Source organism: Eptesicus fuscus, chromosome 3, assembly GCF_027574615.1.
Source record: "Eptesicus fuscus isolate TK198812 chromosome 3, DD_ASM_mEF_20220401, whole genome shotgun sequence".
Classification (NCBI taxonomy): Eukaryota; Metazoa; Chordata; class Mammalia; order Chiroptera; family Vespertilionidae; genus Eptesicus; species Eptesicus fuscus.
In genome coordinates, this window is record NC_072475.1 from 55195254 (window position 1) to 55212710 (window position 17457).

Below are 17457 nucleotides of genomic sequence, written 5' to 3' on the forward strand. Positions count from 1 at the left end.
CTTACCTCTCAATAGTGCTTGACTTTAACAAAATAAATAGTATGTTTGAGTGGGGGGAAAAGGTGCCAGAAATTCCTAAGAAGTCATCATTATCACAAACCTAATAGTACTGTCAAATTTATTGAGTACCTATTCTCTGCTAAGCACTCTATTAACCACAGTACATAAACTATCTTTGTCCTCACTGCAGTCTTGGGAGAAAGGTACTATTATTATTATTATTTTATTTTATTTTATTTTTTACAGATAAGAAAACTTATGGGTCAACAAGACTAAGTGACTTACCCCAGTGTACACAGCTGGTTAATGGCACAGTCCAGGTCTGCAAAGTTCATGCCTTTAACCAGTATGCTATTGAAAGGGTAGATCTAGCACCAAGAACATTTTAAGCTCACAAAAACTTTTGGTTTTAAACATAGAGGTTTTAATTTTGTTCAGGTAAGAGCAGTCACTTCTGGACCTGGCCTTATGGCTTGTGGGTTATTGGGTATGCCTGCCTGAAATGAAGACTGAGGATGTAGGAGTAAGAACAAATTCCAGCTGGTATGGGGTGAACACAGGCAAGAAGGACAATATGTAAATGGCCATTCTGAGTAGAGCAGAAAGGAGTGGGTAGAGTAGTAATGAGATTAAGACGAGAAGACTTGATTTTAGAGTTATATTGTCAAGCCTTGATGCCCGTCTAAGGAGTATCAAACATCCTGTAAGTATTATAAAATACCAGGGCATTTAACTCCCTTGTTGGAAGAATATTATTGTTTTGTGAAGAAAACTGGAAATTTGTTAACTGTTTTGTTAGCTATAATTAATATGAAAAATTATAACTTATGCAGGCAATTGCAAATTTATTAGTCAAGTTTACTTAAAATTTAAACAAATGAAACCTTGTTAAGCTTCAAGGAATGTCGTATTACTTCAGTTTTGACCAGTTTATGGGCAGCAGGTAAAACTTGGAAACCACTGAATAGTACAGTGAAACAAAGGAAGTTATGTTTTTTGGACTTTGGATCTTCTTCATTTTTGAACAGTATAGGATGCACTAATTTTCAGAAAAAGCTGAAAAAGGACAACCCAAATTTAACTTTAACAAGATATCCTAATTTACAAAAAATTACTCTCAGAGTAGTTTTTTATTTTGATGTTTTGGATTTTTAAAAAAAGTATTTTTGTACTTTAAAAAACATGGTTAGTCTAGAACAAAAGTAAGTTTCTTTACTCTTTCATGTGTTAGTTTGCCTTCCTTTAATATGGGGAACTTCCTTCCCTGCTCCCCAAATTATTTTACATTCTACAAAAGATAAAGCATAAGACATTTGAGTCTAGATCTAATGCTTTGTTTTACCAATCCTTTCACACCATATTCTTTAGGGAAAACACCCAGTTACTTCCTTTAACTCAAATGCCCGAAGACCTTCAGGATTCTCCAATATTTGAAGCTGCCATTTGGTAGCTACTTCTACTTATTATTTCAAAACCCAATTGAATGTTGATTATGTCTTTCAAATCTTGAATTCGTTAAAGTTTCAAACGTCTGGATTGGCTGACGACAAAATTTTTTGTTGTTGATAAAGTTTTTCATTTGACTGACTTTTAATGGCACAAACTCAGAATTCATACATTTTATTTGGGCCTTTGGTGGAAGAGTGGCTGACAAAATGTGGACACAGTTATGATGAAGAAATAGAATTTAGAATATTTATGGAAATTAAATTTATCAAGGTAATTCATTCTTTTTCTGGATACTTTTAAGATGTTTAGATGTTATCTTTGAAGAGTTCCTATTTTTCAAAAAAGATCAAATGTTTTCATCCCCCATCTGAATTTTATGAGTGTGTTGACTTTATTTGAAAGCAACCACAATGATGATAATAGCTTCTACATATTTTGTAACTTGTTTTGCTCTTCTGTAGATCTTTTGGAGAGAATCTCACTTCATGATACTGTTAAGAAGCAAATGTAGGTCATAGGGTTTGACATCCTAATGTAGTTATTTCTATATCCATCTTGTCTCCCATTCCCCTTTTTCCTGTTTGCATCATTGATCATTGATGCGAGGACTTCCTATTCTATTTCCTGTAGAGCTCTGTGTTGTCTCCTCACAGCGGTATAAAAAAAGCTGATAGACAAAAATAACCAAAAGTTTAGTCATTTCTTTCCCCATATAGTTTTATCCCTCTGTAAATTTTTGAGAGGTCTTTAATGGCTTTTTACTTACCTATGTTTTATTATCTGTTTTGATTTTGACTTTCTTTTTTTAAGCCTCACCCGAGGACATATAGAGAGAAAGAGAGAGAGAGAAACATCGATTGGTTGCCTTCCATACGTGCTCCAACTGGGGATCAAACTGGCAACCCTTCATTCAGTGCACAGGACAACACCCAACCAGCTGAGCCACGCCAGCAGGGCTGATGTGGACTTTCTAAGGGTGCTTAAAGAATGCTGTTGAGCAAAAACTTTCAGTGTGCATTTTTAATTATTCCAGAAAATATATTATGTGAACTTTCAATGAATTATTTTGGGGAATTGACCAGATTGTAAATTAATTACTTAAAATTTTAAAAAGTGCTGTTATGAAAAATAAAACGAATGCCAACACAAAGAGAGCAACACAATTATTACTATTTTTTGAAACAAAATAGTATTCTGCATAGGCCTGTTATGCTTATCTAATGGAGGAATTCTCTTCATCCCTAAGAATCAATCAGATATGTTCTTGCCTACTTCACCTACCTTTTAGTTCTTTATCATAGGGTAGAGGGGAGAGACACCGAGTCTGATCACCTGTAATTCTAGAGTCTTGAGAGGATCTAACATTGTCCTTATAGAAAAATATACCATCTAGTTAAGACATTTTATTGTATGAGAAATGGACAGTGGACTCAGGAACTTGGAACTTAAAGATTATTTTAAAATTTTAGAATTCAGTGACAAATGCAGAGGTTTTCGTTAGGCAGAAGCCATGGACCTAAATGTTAGGGACTAGGCAGGAGACATTTGAGGGGTTGTTGTTTAGGAGATGCTAAGCAAGGGTAGAGAAGAGAATGATCGTTACAGGGAGGGGTGGAGGCTACCTACCAAAAACATTGCTTGATGATCTGCTTTATTTCTGAGACTTCTGGGTTATTATTTAGTAGGAGAATTTGCTCAGTGGCTAGCCAGTGTTACCTAGCTTTTTATGATACTAAAAAGAGAAAGATTGCAACCAAGAAATAGACAATGGCCATTTTAGCAGAATAACAGCATTTTTTATCATTTTGCCCCTTGTGTTTCATGTAATGTTTTGTATTTCCAAGCTGTTACATATGCATTGTTTTTACATTTTGGATGACAGTTCTTAGGTGGTAAATGCGTTCCTGAATATTGTGTATAAACTTAAACTTTACATTAAATCATTATTGTGCTAAATTGTGATTTGAAACTACTACTTTGTAACAATATGAATTTATTTGCTAATTAGTGTTTGTGTTTTAGATTAATTAATTAGCTATTAATACTTTTTTCCACTTCAGGAAGTAACTTCTGAAACTAATCTCAATCATTATTTTTTCGTCCTCATTGAAACAACTGCTCTCATTAGATTTCTTAGGAGCGCCACTATCATACTCTTGATTAGGGCCTGAACTTATGAACAGTACATTAAGACTAGAAGCTGAATGAAATGGATAGAAAGACATTTCAAAGGAAGAATAAATATAGATGAAATTTAATAACAGTGTGATCAGAAGGAACTAAAGGAGTAAAACTAGTATAGGATAATGGTTATTAAGCTCTTACTGTGGAGCCCAGATTTTCAGATGAAATCCTACATGGAATAACATCAGTAGTGAACTAAAAAACAAGACAAACAATTCCAAGTGGTTTCCTTGGCTCTTAGTGAGTTGACAGCTATTATCAACACTACTATGTTGTTATTCATCCAAGGAGAAAAGGTTAAGTTTGAATGACTAAAGAATTAGCCTCTATGGAACAAGTATAGACAAGAAACTTTTCAAAAAGGAATTATACACTTTAACTCATTGAATTGCATGCTGTATGAATTAAAGCTCAATAATTTTTCTTAAAAAGAATACATGATATAAACATTTCAGTATAATCTGAAATGGATTCTGCTAAGATATGTCACAACTGACGGAAAAATGTGTGGAGCAGAAAAAAGTTCAATTGAACTAATTTATGAAGCTTGAGAAAATGCAAAGCATTTAAAACATGAATATTTGTTATTACCTGAGCAGTTTTTTGTGAAAAAAATTTGAATATATTATGTGTCATTGGACCAATAGTGTCAACTGTAAACTTCATTTGCTCTAGGGGACTTACCATTGGTTTCCTGAATTTTTGTCTCTTAGGGAAAACTGGATATTCTCTATAGCAGTTTAATAGCTTTGAATTGGTAAAGTTTTATCTGGAGTTTTTGAGTGTAGAAAAAGTGTTAACATTTTTCTGAATGAAAAGAACCACTATTATTGAGCACTGAAGAATGGCTTTGGAAATTAGCTTTTCCTAAAGACTTAAAAATATTTCTTAATGAAGTCAACTTAAGTCATTAAGAAGGAGAAAACATTGCTTATAGTGAAACTTCTACTGTGGTTAAGTTATTTTGACAGCTCCTAAGGTTATTGAATCACAAAATGCTGCTTTATACACTTCCATCGTTACAAGTTGCAACAAGAGGTAAAACCTCCATCTCCACACAAATATGGGATAGATATACTTTCTAAGTTCAAACTATAACTTCGACCAGTTTTTTGGACCTTGATGCAAGTTCATATTTCAAAATCCATTAAATTGTAATTCCACCTAACCTTCATTTGGAAGTAATTAATCTACAATGTAATAGCATGCTAACAGGCAAAGAGCAATAGAAGAATCTAATAGAATTCTATAAATGCCTTCCAAGTAATAAATAATTCTTTTTTTTAATATATTTTATTGATTTTTTACAGAGAGGAAGGGAGAGAGATAGAGAACTAGAAACATCGACGAGAGAGAAACATCGACCAGCTGCCTCCTGCACGCCCCCCACTGGGGATGTGCCCGCAACCAAGGTACATGCCCTTGACCGGAATCGAACCTGGGACCTTTCACTCCGCAGGCCGACGCTCTATCCACTGAGCCAAACCGGTCTCGGCTATAATTCTTAATTAAAGATGTTTTTATGGATTGTTATCAGTACCTGTCTTTGTGACAAGACAATTTCAAAGATAGAATATGTAAAATCTCATGCAGATAAGTATTAGCAGATAAACATTTGCAACTGACAGATGATCGGAACATTAACTTTAAATCCCAATTCGACAAAATGCTGCCTCCTCTCATAAAAATAATTTCAGTCTTCTCATCAGGACATTTGTATGGTAAAAAAAATTGTATTTTGTTACCATCATTATAATTACTAGAGGCCCGGTGCACAAAATTCGTGCATGGGGGAAGGGATCCCTCAGCCTGGCCTGCACCCTCTCCAATCCGGGATCCCTCTCACAATCCGGAACCACTGGTTCCTAACTGCTCACCTGCCTGCCTGCCTGATTGCCCCTAACCACTCTGCCGGCCTGATGCCCCTAACTCCTCTCCCCTCCTGGCCTGATGCCCCTAACTGCCTAACTGCTCTCCCCTCCTGGCCTGATCCCCCTACCTGCCTATCTGCTCTCTCCTCCTGGCCTGATCCCCTACCTGCCTCTCTGCTCTCCCTTCCTGGCCTGATTCCCCTAACTGCCTATCTGCTCTCTCCTCCTGGCCTGATCCCCCTAACTGCCTCTCTGCTCTCCCTTCCTGGCCTGAGCCCCCTAACTGCCTATCTGCTCTCCCTTCCTCTCCATGCCCTTTGGACCCCAGCGCAGGTGTGCTGAGAGCTCTCCACCATGGCTCCGCCCCTGTCCTGATTGGTCATTATGTGTCAGCATCCCTGACAATTTGCATATTCCTCTATTATTATTATTATAGATTATAGTTTGAATTTTGTCAGTAAAAATTTGTGTTTTTTTCTCTCATTATTTGAATATGAATACAATATCCTTGATTTGACCTCTTGCACATAAACCTTAATATATTTACTATCTGACCCTTTATAAAAAAAAGTTTGCCAACCCCTGTCAAAGTTTATTTTTTGAATGTTCTCAGTTTTCAGACCTCTGTTGGTGATCTTGCTATTGATTCTACCTCCTCTTGGTCACCGTAGACTACCTTAAATCTTCGTGATTTAAATTTTCTCATTTTCCATGTACTACCCCCCGTCATTCCTGCTTATGCCTCAAATACTTAGGCTTCAACAGTCTTTTGTCTCCATGAAAACCTACAATCCAGCGATTCTGCCTCCTTTTCACTATCCTTGTTTTCCTTGTATTTTCATCACTTTCCTTACCCAGTTTAAATTCAGCAATCTTTATCATAATCATTCTTGCTTACACACATATCCTGTGCTCTCTCTCTCATACATAGTACACACTAGGCTAAATTACAGCTTTGGGATCTTTAACTCTTTCTATCTCTGGAATAAAACAAAGCTATGTTGTATTAGGGTCACTTTAAGTAGACCCTAAATGCCTTCTGGAAGTTGTTTATTTCTAGTCCATTCAGTCTCCCACTCACCTAGGTGTGGTCCATATTTTGGCCCATGGGCCAGCTGCACCTGCTGCCTGTTCCTGTAACGGAGATTTTATTGGAACATAGCCATACTCTTTCCTCTATGGAGCGTCTGTGGTTATTTTCTCCCCACAATAGCAGAGTTCATTGTGGCCAAAGTTGTATGACCCTCAAAGTCTAAAATATTGACTGTCTGATCTTTTACAGAAAAGCTGCCAACCTTTCTTCAAAACAAATATTTTGTATTCTCTCCTTCCCATAAACCTCCAGGATTTCCTCTTACCATCTCACTGTCAGCCTGCTTCCTATTTCACTGAGAAATGGAAATAATCAATAGAGAACTTCAATAAGTTCCTAGTACTATATTCACCCATGAGTTTTAAAGTTTTGATCTTTTGGAGGATGATGGGCTAAATAGTAGTTTGTTTTATTATGCAAAATAGCTGACGATTTTTCCTTATGATGCTTTGTATAGATAATGCATATAGTTTAAATTTTCAGTAGCTTTTTCATCTTAAAGGAACTATGTTTTGTTGACTTCAGACTTTTTTTTCATTATTTTAAATTAAGGTGTAATTTATATACTGTAAGCTTTACCATTTTTAGTGTATATGCTATGTATTCATACACTGTATACAAATGTAAAGTTGGTTCTGGGTTATGAATAGTCAGAACAATGAAACAGAATAGAAGGTCTAGAAATTGACCCATGGAACTTATTAGTGTATGATTGTGATAAAATGGATTAAGAAAAGATGACTTCATAAGTGGGTTAGGAAAACTCTGGATAGCCATATGGGAAAACAAACTATTATCTGTACCTCACATTCTCTCTGAGGATGAACTCCAGATGTATCAGATTTAATGTAAAAAATGAAGCTATAAATGTGTGGGCAAATTAGAATGGGAAATGCCTTTCTAAATAACACTCAAAATCTAATATCCATAAAAGAAGAGATTGATAAATTCAACTAATAAGTGAAACCCCTAGTAGCCAAACAACTCCACCCCCACCCTGAAAAAGGCCACTCACGTGCAGATGGGGCGCCGGTCCTCGCACATCCCACAGCAGCTACACCATTTTGTCTTTCACTTTCTTGATAGTTTCTTTTGAAGCACAAATGTTTTTAATTTTGATGAAATACATTCTGTTTATTTTTGCTTGGTTGCTTGTGCTTTTGGTGCCATATCTAAGAAATCATTGCCTAACCCAAGGTCAAGTTTTAGTTAATAGTTTTAGTTCTCACATCTAGGTCTATGATCCATTTTGAGTTAATTTGTGTGTATGAGGTGAGGTAGAGGTCCAACTCCATTCCTTTGTATGTGGGTATCAGATTGTACCAGTACCATTGCTGAAAAAACTCTTATTTTCCCATTGAAGTGTCTTGGCACCTGTGTGGTTTTAGAAGTAAAACTTATTTTAGATCTCCATAGTAATGGTTCCTTATAGCTAAGGATTCTTTATGATATTTTTAAAAGGTGTGTGTGCATGGTGTGTCCAGTTTAACAGTATTCATTTAATTCATTCCCAAAAGGACATCAGAAATTATGGTTTGAGCTGAGAAAAAGAGAATCAAACTTTACTTTTGAAACAGTCTCTAAGCTAAGCTCTTCTTATGTTTTAGTAAATTAGATTTTTAAGAGTATTTTCTTAGGATTCCAGTTTCATTTAACCACAAATATATTTTTTAAAAGTGTAGAATTAAAAAGGTTTTACCCAATAATTGTATTGGGCTATGTATGGGCAACATTTCTTTTTTCAAAATTTCTTTAAAAATAATGTTTTGTATGATTGAGAAAAGGATTAGAAAGATAAGCCACTCACTGAAATAGTGTTCATATTGCTATAAGTTCCTGGTTCTACTGGTCTCCATGGAAAAGAGTATGTTATATATACACATAATTGAAAGGCAGGGACATTGAGTATGTCTGCTTTTGGCTTTTTCTTTTTAATGGCATAGCCAATCTCTTTTATTTTTATAAAGCAAAATATTATTTGAAAAATTTAATTGGACAATATCTTTATTATAAGGGAGACTTTTTATCAGTTAAAAAGAGCCAAGTATGACAGGTCTCAAAAGCCATTTATTTAGAGATTCTTGTGTTAAAATAATTTGTTAGTTTACAATATTTGTTTTGTTATAAACTTTCTATATCATGTACTAGGTGAAAAGCCATTTCGTTGTGATGAATGTGGTATGAGATTCATACAAAAATATCATATGGAAAGACATAAGAGAACTCATAGTGGAGAAAAACCTTACCAGTGTGAATACTGTTTACAGGTAAGAGGTGGTTTAAAATTCTTTTTTTAAATTGATTTTTAGACAGCAAAGAAGGGGAAGGAAGGAGGGAGAAAGGGATATATATATATATCAGAAAGAGAGAGAGATAGAGAAACATCTATGTGAGAGCTAAATACCAGTTAGCTGCTTCCTGGCTCCCCCTACTGGGGATCAAGCCTGCTGCCACCCAGGCAGTGCCCTGACAGGGAATCAAACTGGCAACCTTTGGGTGCATGGGATGACACCCGACCAACTCAGCCACACTGGCTGGGCTGAAATTCTTTTTTGAAAATCCACTTTATTGAGATATGATTGACACTTGAAAATTCTTCTATCCTAAGTTAATTTATAAAATAATTCTAATAAATTAAAAACTGTTACTACTACATCTACTTGAAGAACTTCCTAACTGTTGTTGATTAAATCTTTATATATGATTGGCTTAGCAAAATTAGTTTGGAATTGCTTGTATTATTATACTATGTCTATCTTTATATTAATTGCTTTTTTCTTTTCTTTTCTTGGTTGGCCAAAAACACAAACTAAAACAAAAAAAACTTACTACCAAACTCTGAATTCAACAGTATTTTTCCAGAACAGACCGTGTATTGAAACATAAACGTATGTGCCATGAAAATCATGACAAAAAACTGAACAGATGTGCTATCAAAGGTGGCCTTCTGACATCTGAGGAAGATTCTGGCTTTTCTACATCACCGAAGGATAACTCACTGCCAAAAAAGAAAAGGCAGAAAACTGAGAAAAAATCATCTGGGATGGACAAAGAGAGTGCTTTGGATAAATCTGATCTGAAGAAAGACAAAAATGATTATTTGCCTCTTTATTCTTCAAGTACTAAAGTAAAAGATGAGTATATGGTAGCAGAGTATGCTGTTGAAATGCCACATTCTTCTGTTGGGGGATCGCATTTAGAAGATGCATCAGGAGAAATACATCCACCTAAGTTGGTTCTCAAAAAAATTAACAGTAAGAGAAGTCTGAAACAGCCACTGGAGCAAAATCAAACAATTTCACCTTTATCCACATTTGAGGAGAGCAAAGTTTCAAAGTATGCCTTTGAACTTGTGGATAAACAAGCTTTACTGGACTCAGAGGGCAATGCTGACATTGATCAGGTTGATAATTTACAAGAGGGTCCCAGTAAACCTGTGCATAGCAGCACTAATTATGATGATGCCATGCAGTTTTTGAAGAAGAAGCGATATCTTCAAGCAGCAAGTAACAGTAGTAGGGAGTATGCGCTGAATGTGGGTACCATTGCCTCTCAGCCTTCTGTAACACAAGCAGCTGTGGCAAGTGTCATCGATGAAAGTACCACAGCATCCATATTAGATTCACAGGCACTGAATGTGGAGATTAAGAGTAATCATGACAAAAATGTTATTCCGGATGAGGTACTACAGACCCTATTGGATCATTATTCCCATAAAGCTAACGGACAGCATGAGATATCATTCAGTGTTTCGGACACAGAGGTGACTTCTAGCATATCAATAAATTCTTCAGAAGTACCTGAGGTCACCCAGTCAGAGAATGTTGGATCAAGCTCCCAAGCATCCTCATCAGATAAAGCCAACATGTTGCAGGAATATTCCAAGTTTCTGCAGCAGGCTTTGGACAGAACCAGCCAAAATGATGCCTATTTGACTAGCCCGAGCCTTAACTTTGTGACCGATAACCAGACCCTTCCAAGCCAGCCAGCATTCTCTTCCATAGACAAGCAAGTCTATGCAGCCATGCCCATCAGTAGCTTCCGATCAGGAATGAATTCTCCACTAAGAACAACTCCAGATAAGTCCCACTTTGGACTAATAGTTGGTGACTCACAGCACTCGTTTCCCTTTTCAGGTGATGAGACAAACCATGCTTCTGCCACATCCACACAGGACTTTTTGGATCAGGTGACCTCTCAGAAGAAAGCTGAGGCTCAGCCTGTCCACCAAGCTTACCAAATGAGCTCCTTTGAACAGCCCTTCCGTGCTCCGTATCACGGATCCAGGGCTGGAATAGCTACTCAATTTAGCACTGCCAATGGACAGGTGAACCTTCGGGGACCAGGGACAAGTGCTGAATTTCCAGAATTTCCCTTGGTGAATGTAAATGATAGAGCTGGGATGACATCCTCACCTGATGCCACAACTGGCCAGACTTTTGGCTAAAAAAAAAAAAAAAAAAGTGTGTAAATAATACTGGCACTTTAGAACAGATTAATCAAGCGTGGGGTTACTCTGTGTAAAATGGAGTGCTGTACAGATTTAAGAGCAATGCGATATAACAAGTTAAGTGATACGAATAGCAAGATAAAACAATAACTGCGTTTTGTTTGGTTAGTCAGCATTCTTTGAACTGCCTTACATGTTGTCACCTTTATAGAAGCAATGCATTACTTGTTTTAGATCAGAAACTTGCTATTCCACCTACATCACATTTAAAAGGAAAAAAAAAAAAAAAAGACATTCGCACAATTGTTTCCTAACTGATAACATTGTACATTCTTAGGAGATTAGTAATTGTGTGAAATTTACTCATACTGTTTAAGTTTTTCAGCATAGTCATTGCACTTCAGCAGGGAATTTGATTATACTTTACAGAGTGAACTTAAACGTTTAAATGTCAAGAGATTATGGCGTAAAATAAATTAGTGTGTCCTGTGGGGGAAAAAGAAACCAGGAAACCACCCTTTTAAAAAGAATGACATGCCATATACCCTTGATTTTTATTTTGCATTATATTGACATGTTGGTGGTATTTTTTTTTTAAGGGAAAAAAGTAATAAAAATCTGATAGTCTAAGACTCCACTATTTAAAAGCCTAGTTACTTTTAAAATATGCATACTTTCAACGAAAGTTTTACCAAAATACGTAATATTTGAAGCATTCAATTCTATGGAAGTATGCATATTGGTGTCAGTTTCTTTGTACAGTTGTACCTAGATATTTTTTATGATTTTTCATGTGCAGGTATCAAGATTTTGAAGTTTTAGTAAGAAGATATTCTGTAGATTACATTCCCAAGAACATAATGCTTATACAAATGTATATTCCACGTTTTAAAACTTAATTGTATTTTACTTTACATATACACTTCAGTTAACATAGAGCACTTAGAATCTATTTGGTATTTTTGATTTCTCAAAATAAAAAAAGATTTAGATTTTTAGGTTTGATATGGTTGTGTCATAATCATCTCATAATTGACAATTTTAATTTTTGGCAATAAAAGGAAATTGGGTATCTTTGGAACTGTAAAATTTGGTTTAATCCTTTTTCTTTCTAGAATCTTTATAGATTGGATAATTAAACAGTATCCAGAGGAACTGAAGAAATGGGCATTTTAATTGCTTATTTTATCTTGAGTTAATTTTTAATGAACACTGTTCATTATTATTTTACAAACCAAAAGTGTTTACTAATTCTAGTAACTACAACTTCTTTTTCAGCTAGATGAGTGATCGGAAACTTTTTGTTGCATTTCAAAATCTAAATAAACTACAGACTTTATCCTTACACCACGAATGTTTTATTTTTAATACTTTGTCTTAAAATAATACAGCATGGTACAATAAATAGTGCTTTTATATATACATATATACTTTTCTGAAGAATGATGGTTTGAGTTACACATTGGACAGTTTTCATTTTTGGAAAATAACATTAGTTTTATAGATTCTGTTACCCTATTTGTTCCAACTTTTCATTTTCTTTAAAGAAGTTTTCGCCATCTTTGTCATAACGCACATACTGACATAGTAGTACCAGTAGCCATCTTTGTCATAATGCACATACTGATAGAGTACCAGTGATAATCTAAAATTAATACCCTTAGAAAATGAAACTTTATTGTTGTTACTTTCCATTTTAACTTTTATATTGGCCCTATAGGTCTGTAGTCTTTGTTTCAGTATAGAATGTTATACATTTAAATTATTTTTTTCTTCTATTTAATGTTATCCCAAGACTGTTCTCATAAAGAAAGGGAACAAAGGAATATCCACCATAAATATATTTCAGTTGTTTTGAACATATTGGTGTTTTTATAATAAGGACTATAAATTATCTTTAATGTGGTTTCCTCTACACTTTGGTTATTAAGCTTTGCTCGAAGTACTCATTTTGCCACTTGACAGCTTTCTTTGCTGGCAGATTTTTCAAGACTTCCTTGAAGTAGATATTTAAAATGTTCTGCCATTACTGACTCTTAAGAATGGTGTGCGTTGTGTTGCACATCACAGTCACAGGAAAGCTTCATTCAGGTGAGATACTGCAAATGGAACTGTTCTCCCTAGATAGGATTGGTCTTTTTCTTACAGGACTACTTGGTGATAGTAGGCATTTATTTCCTGAGTTGTATTTTTTGAGTCTGATCAAATTTTTGATCTACTGAGAACTTGATGTAGTTCTTGGTGCAGTATAAAGATTTTTGTTAGTTTGTTTTAACAGCAGCACAGTTTTTACAATGTGACTCTACTGCTGAGCAGTTAGGGTAAGCTAACGAAGAAAGGCCTTTGAAAATGGGAGTTAAGCAAGCAGAATTTCAGGTTTTTCAGTCCTGTGTTCAACACATTTCTTGAAATCTGTACAATGGCAGACATTTCTACCACATTATAAACATTTTTTTGCAATAAGTGATACTTGGCATAACTTACTGACTTTAAGTATAGTTATTCTCTTACTGTGAAATTCTAAATGCCTACCAGAGTTACCTTGTATTATCACATGGTAAACATCTCAACATTTTGGGTTTCCCAGTTTGGTTTGGAAAGTTACTTAATTTCTATCTGGGCATTAGCAGAGAAAGCAAGTAGCCTTTTGTGCTGCTTTAGATCAGAATATTGAGAATACGAGATATCTTTTTGCAATTTGTGTTTCTCATTACTTTCAGCGAGCAAATTGTTCTTTTAAAACATTCTTTTACACCCTCAAACTTTTGGTCCGTGTGAATGAGGTGCCTTTTCACTTAGGACCTACATTTGAAGATTGGAAACAGATTGCACTAGATGAGGTAATATCTCTTGCACATATTCTAAAAGTGTTGTTGTTGTTTTAACTTACTGCACACCTTTCGTTTGGTTCAGACTATTTGAGTAGCTATTTTGGATCTATCTGCAAGTTTCCTACTTGATGCCATAAAAATCCATCCTTTTAGCTCTGGCCGAGGACTGTCAGTGGTCGGGTACTTTTCTCTTGGAAAGAGAGGCTACAGGCTTGTGCGCAGGGGAGGCTTTCATTTCCACAGGTGAGAGAACGTGGGACGTGCCAGCGAGGTTAGATCTTTTGCCACTTGTTTCATTGTATTAATTTGGGCTTTTAAAGGGCTGTTTAAAAACAAAAACATACGCCGGGAAACTTTAAAAGTAGGCATTACTGTAATACTACATTTCTTAGACTTAGAACCTTTTAAACTAGAACTCGTTTTTTCACAGTATATTTACTTGAAGCACTATTATAATCAGTGAGAAACTTTTTGACTCTGCAATTTAATTTAAACTTTTTCCGTTTCAAATTACTTTATTTCAGGGAAATAATTTTCCAGTTGTTTTTGCTATATTCTGCAAATAAAACCGTATGTTTCCTTTATTCACTTAAACTTTGGTAGGAAACAAACTAAAGCAGACAAACATTTCTTGTTGTGTTTGTTGCTTTCTTTAATCCAATGGATAAAAAAAGTAAAACCCTGTAAACATTATTTTATTTTTTTATGCAATACCATGCTGTAAATATGGTTCATCAAATAAGGATGTACCTATGATTGAATCTTTAATTCTGCACAGTTAGAGTTTATATATAAATGTGTCTTGACAATCAAGGACTTTTATGTGTCTTCCTTTATGATGTTTATTAATGTTATGCATTCCATTTGTTTTGAAGTGAGTACCAATGTGCTAATTTGTATTGTCTGAAAGTATGTAATGTTTTTACAGCTTGTTTTTAAGAATCTGTAAATATGTACAAACAAATCACAGTACTCTTTATGTTAGAAGGCATATGATGTTGTACTGTATGTAAGCAATAATACATAGCAGTGCTAACTTTACAAGTAGCATCAGGAAAGTTCTAAAAACATTTCAGAGTTATTGATTATCCTTATTTCATTTAATAATGATTATCTTTAATCAGTTTTTATAAACAAATTCCATTGTTCCTCCTATTGGAACGTAACACTGTTTACACAGCATAATTGAAGTTGCAGGGGAGACAGGCTAAATCTGACTTCATCTGTACTCACTTTCACTAAGCATTGAATGGCCTTACCACTCTTCTGCAAGATGGAGGAAGACCGCAAAACTTAGTGCCCATCACACTGAAGGAAGGGGGTGTGTTGTATTTTTTTTTTCCTGCTTCTGTACTGCTACCTAACATGGTTTGCTTTGAATTTTAATATTTGTTTTTCTGTTTTAGATTCAAGCCCATAAGTTTTGAGGTGACTTCAGCTCCATTGTGAAATAGTTCTCTTCATATTTCATATCTACATTTCAATAATTCTAAACTTTCTACTTTGATTTTTAGATACTTATTTTTCAAGCTTGATTTCTCAGCTGATCAGATGAACTTATTCAACTTAAATAACAAAGGAAGACAAACCTATTGTAGTTTGAATTGAGTAGATATTATACTGTACAGAACTGCTAACTATTTGAACACACACATCACTGCTTTAGAAATAAAACCGCCAATTTTTAAATGTATATGACCTACATTTTATAGGAGAAATGTTTTTAAATGCTAGTCATTTATATAAATGTGCTTTGAAGGATTTGCTAGTTCACTTCTGTCACTTTTTAGTACACTGGTATCTTTTATATGTAACGTATGCTTTTTATTGTAGCAGAGCATTTCAGTAGAAAGAATTTTGCAACAATATGGGGGAAATTTTTCATTGTTGGATTTGAATTATACTGGATTTTATCTGTGTAGTCTTGTCTTCATTTTAATGCTGTCTGGAAGGGAACTTGGTATCCAAATAAAGCAGGTAACCTCATTTTACTTAAAGGGCATACTGTGTAGTGCTGAATTTAATCTGGAAATCTAATGATTTTGAAGAGAAAAACAAGTTTATAACAATTGTACAGAAGAAATTAAATGTGTGATGGAAATCCTGACGGTGAAGCACGTTGAATTTTCTGATATAGTGTTATTTTCCTGGGATCCCCTATGCCTTCTTTGTATTTCAACTAATAAAGGAAAAACCCTGTCATTGAAACTGGTAGGATAATAGGATATTCTGATTATACAGTATTACTATTCCTATCCCATTTTCTGACCCTTTCTCAATCACTGTAAATTTTTATTTTCTATTTCCTGTTGATAATTAAACATGTACATAATATAGACACTGTTGTATAAAACTGAATGAACTGAGTTGCTATGCTTGAATGGGTAACTAAGTGGAAATATGGATACTGAGGATTCATAAAATGCCAGAACAAATTTACAGGGAAAAGGGAGGTATCATGTGTCCTGGGAAAGTCACAGCAAATGTTCCTTTTGACGCTCTGTGAAATAAATGTGAAAGAATCAACTACAAACTTACTATCTGATACAAATGGATCTTTCCTTCCCCACCTTCCCCCAAATACATGAGCGCACTAAATTTCAAAATCTACTCAGGTGAAAATTGCTTTGCAATGAATCTTATCACATTGAAATTTTCACTGTTAAAAAGATATTTGTGATATTTTTAAATACAAACTTTCATATCAGTAGTCAGCAGCCTGACAATTGAAATTCGGTAAGTCAATATATTTTAAAATATATTTTACCCTCCAAATAGAATTGTTTTTAAACAATTGGGAGGGCTTTTTTTGTTTAAATGTATTTTTTATTGTTATTGTAAAAATAAAATCTTGCTTGACCTCACATTATGCCATGAATGAATTGCTGAGCCTTTATACTACATGAAATCTTTTTTCATGCATAATCTTTGGAACATACAAATGTTCTTTAAACTGACCTATTCATTAAGAGGTTTAATGAGTTTCACAGCTTCTGGCATTGTCATATAGTTAACCTTGCCATTTAGAGTTTATAATACCCTTTTATGTATTGTGATGCTAAAGGAAATTGTTTTGTTTTATTTTTAATTGAATTATTAGACTAATTTATATTTGCAAATTCTGCATTTTAAATGTGGACACTGGCTGTTTGAAAAATAAAAAAAATACAGAATACAGTTTTATGAATAATTTTCTAGCTGAATTTTTTATAACATTCTGAACCAAATAACTAATGGTAAATATATAAAAATTCTAGTATGTAGATTAATATTAAGAGAAAAGATGTTTACGGAATTAACAGTTTGTTACACAAATTGGGTAACAATTAGCAGAGCCTTTACAGTAGCTTTGTGTAGATGCTATTGGGCAGTTCAAATGCAGGAGTCAGCTGTACCATCTTCCGATATTTTAAGCTGAAGTGTGTTTGACACAATAATCTATGTGATCTTTTTTTCTTTTCAGATAAGATTCTATTCAATATTTTAGACTTGAAATGTTTAACATACACCTAAGAACCCATGTGATTTTTTTTCTCTTCACAGATACGATTCTATTACCATATCAGACATGGGATTTTT

At 34.5% G+C, this 17457-nt stretch overlaps 1 protein-coding gene across 4 annotated transcripts in view; it reads left to right on the top strand.

Moving 5' to 3' along the window:
* The window catches only part of ZNF148 (zinc finger protein 148), a 135507-nt gene extending 118765 nt beyond the window's left edge, over positions 1–16742 (top strand). For all 4 annotated transcript variants that reach the window (XM_028131116.2, XM_008155505.3, XM_054713905.1 and 1 more), the window contains 2 exons: positions 8746–8864; positions 9449–16742. In XM_028131116.2, coding sequence (XP_027986917.2) covers positions 8746–8864; positions 9449–11044 — 1715 coding nt within the window. In that variant the 3' untranslated portion in view covers positions 11045–16742. The remainder of the gene's footprint in view (positions 1–8745; positions 8865–9448) is intronic.
* The last annotated feature ends 715 nt before the right edge of the window (positions 16743–17457 follow it).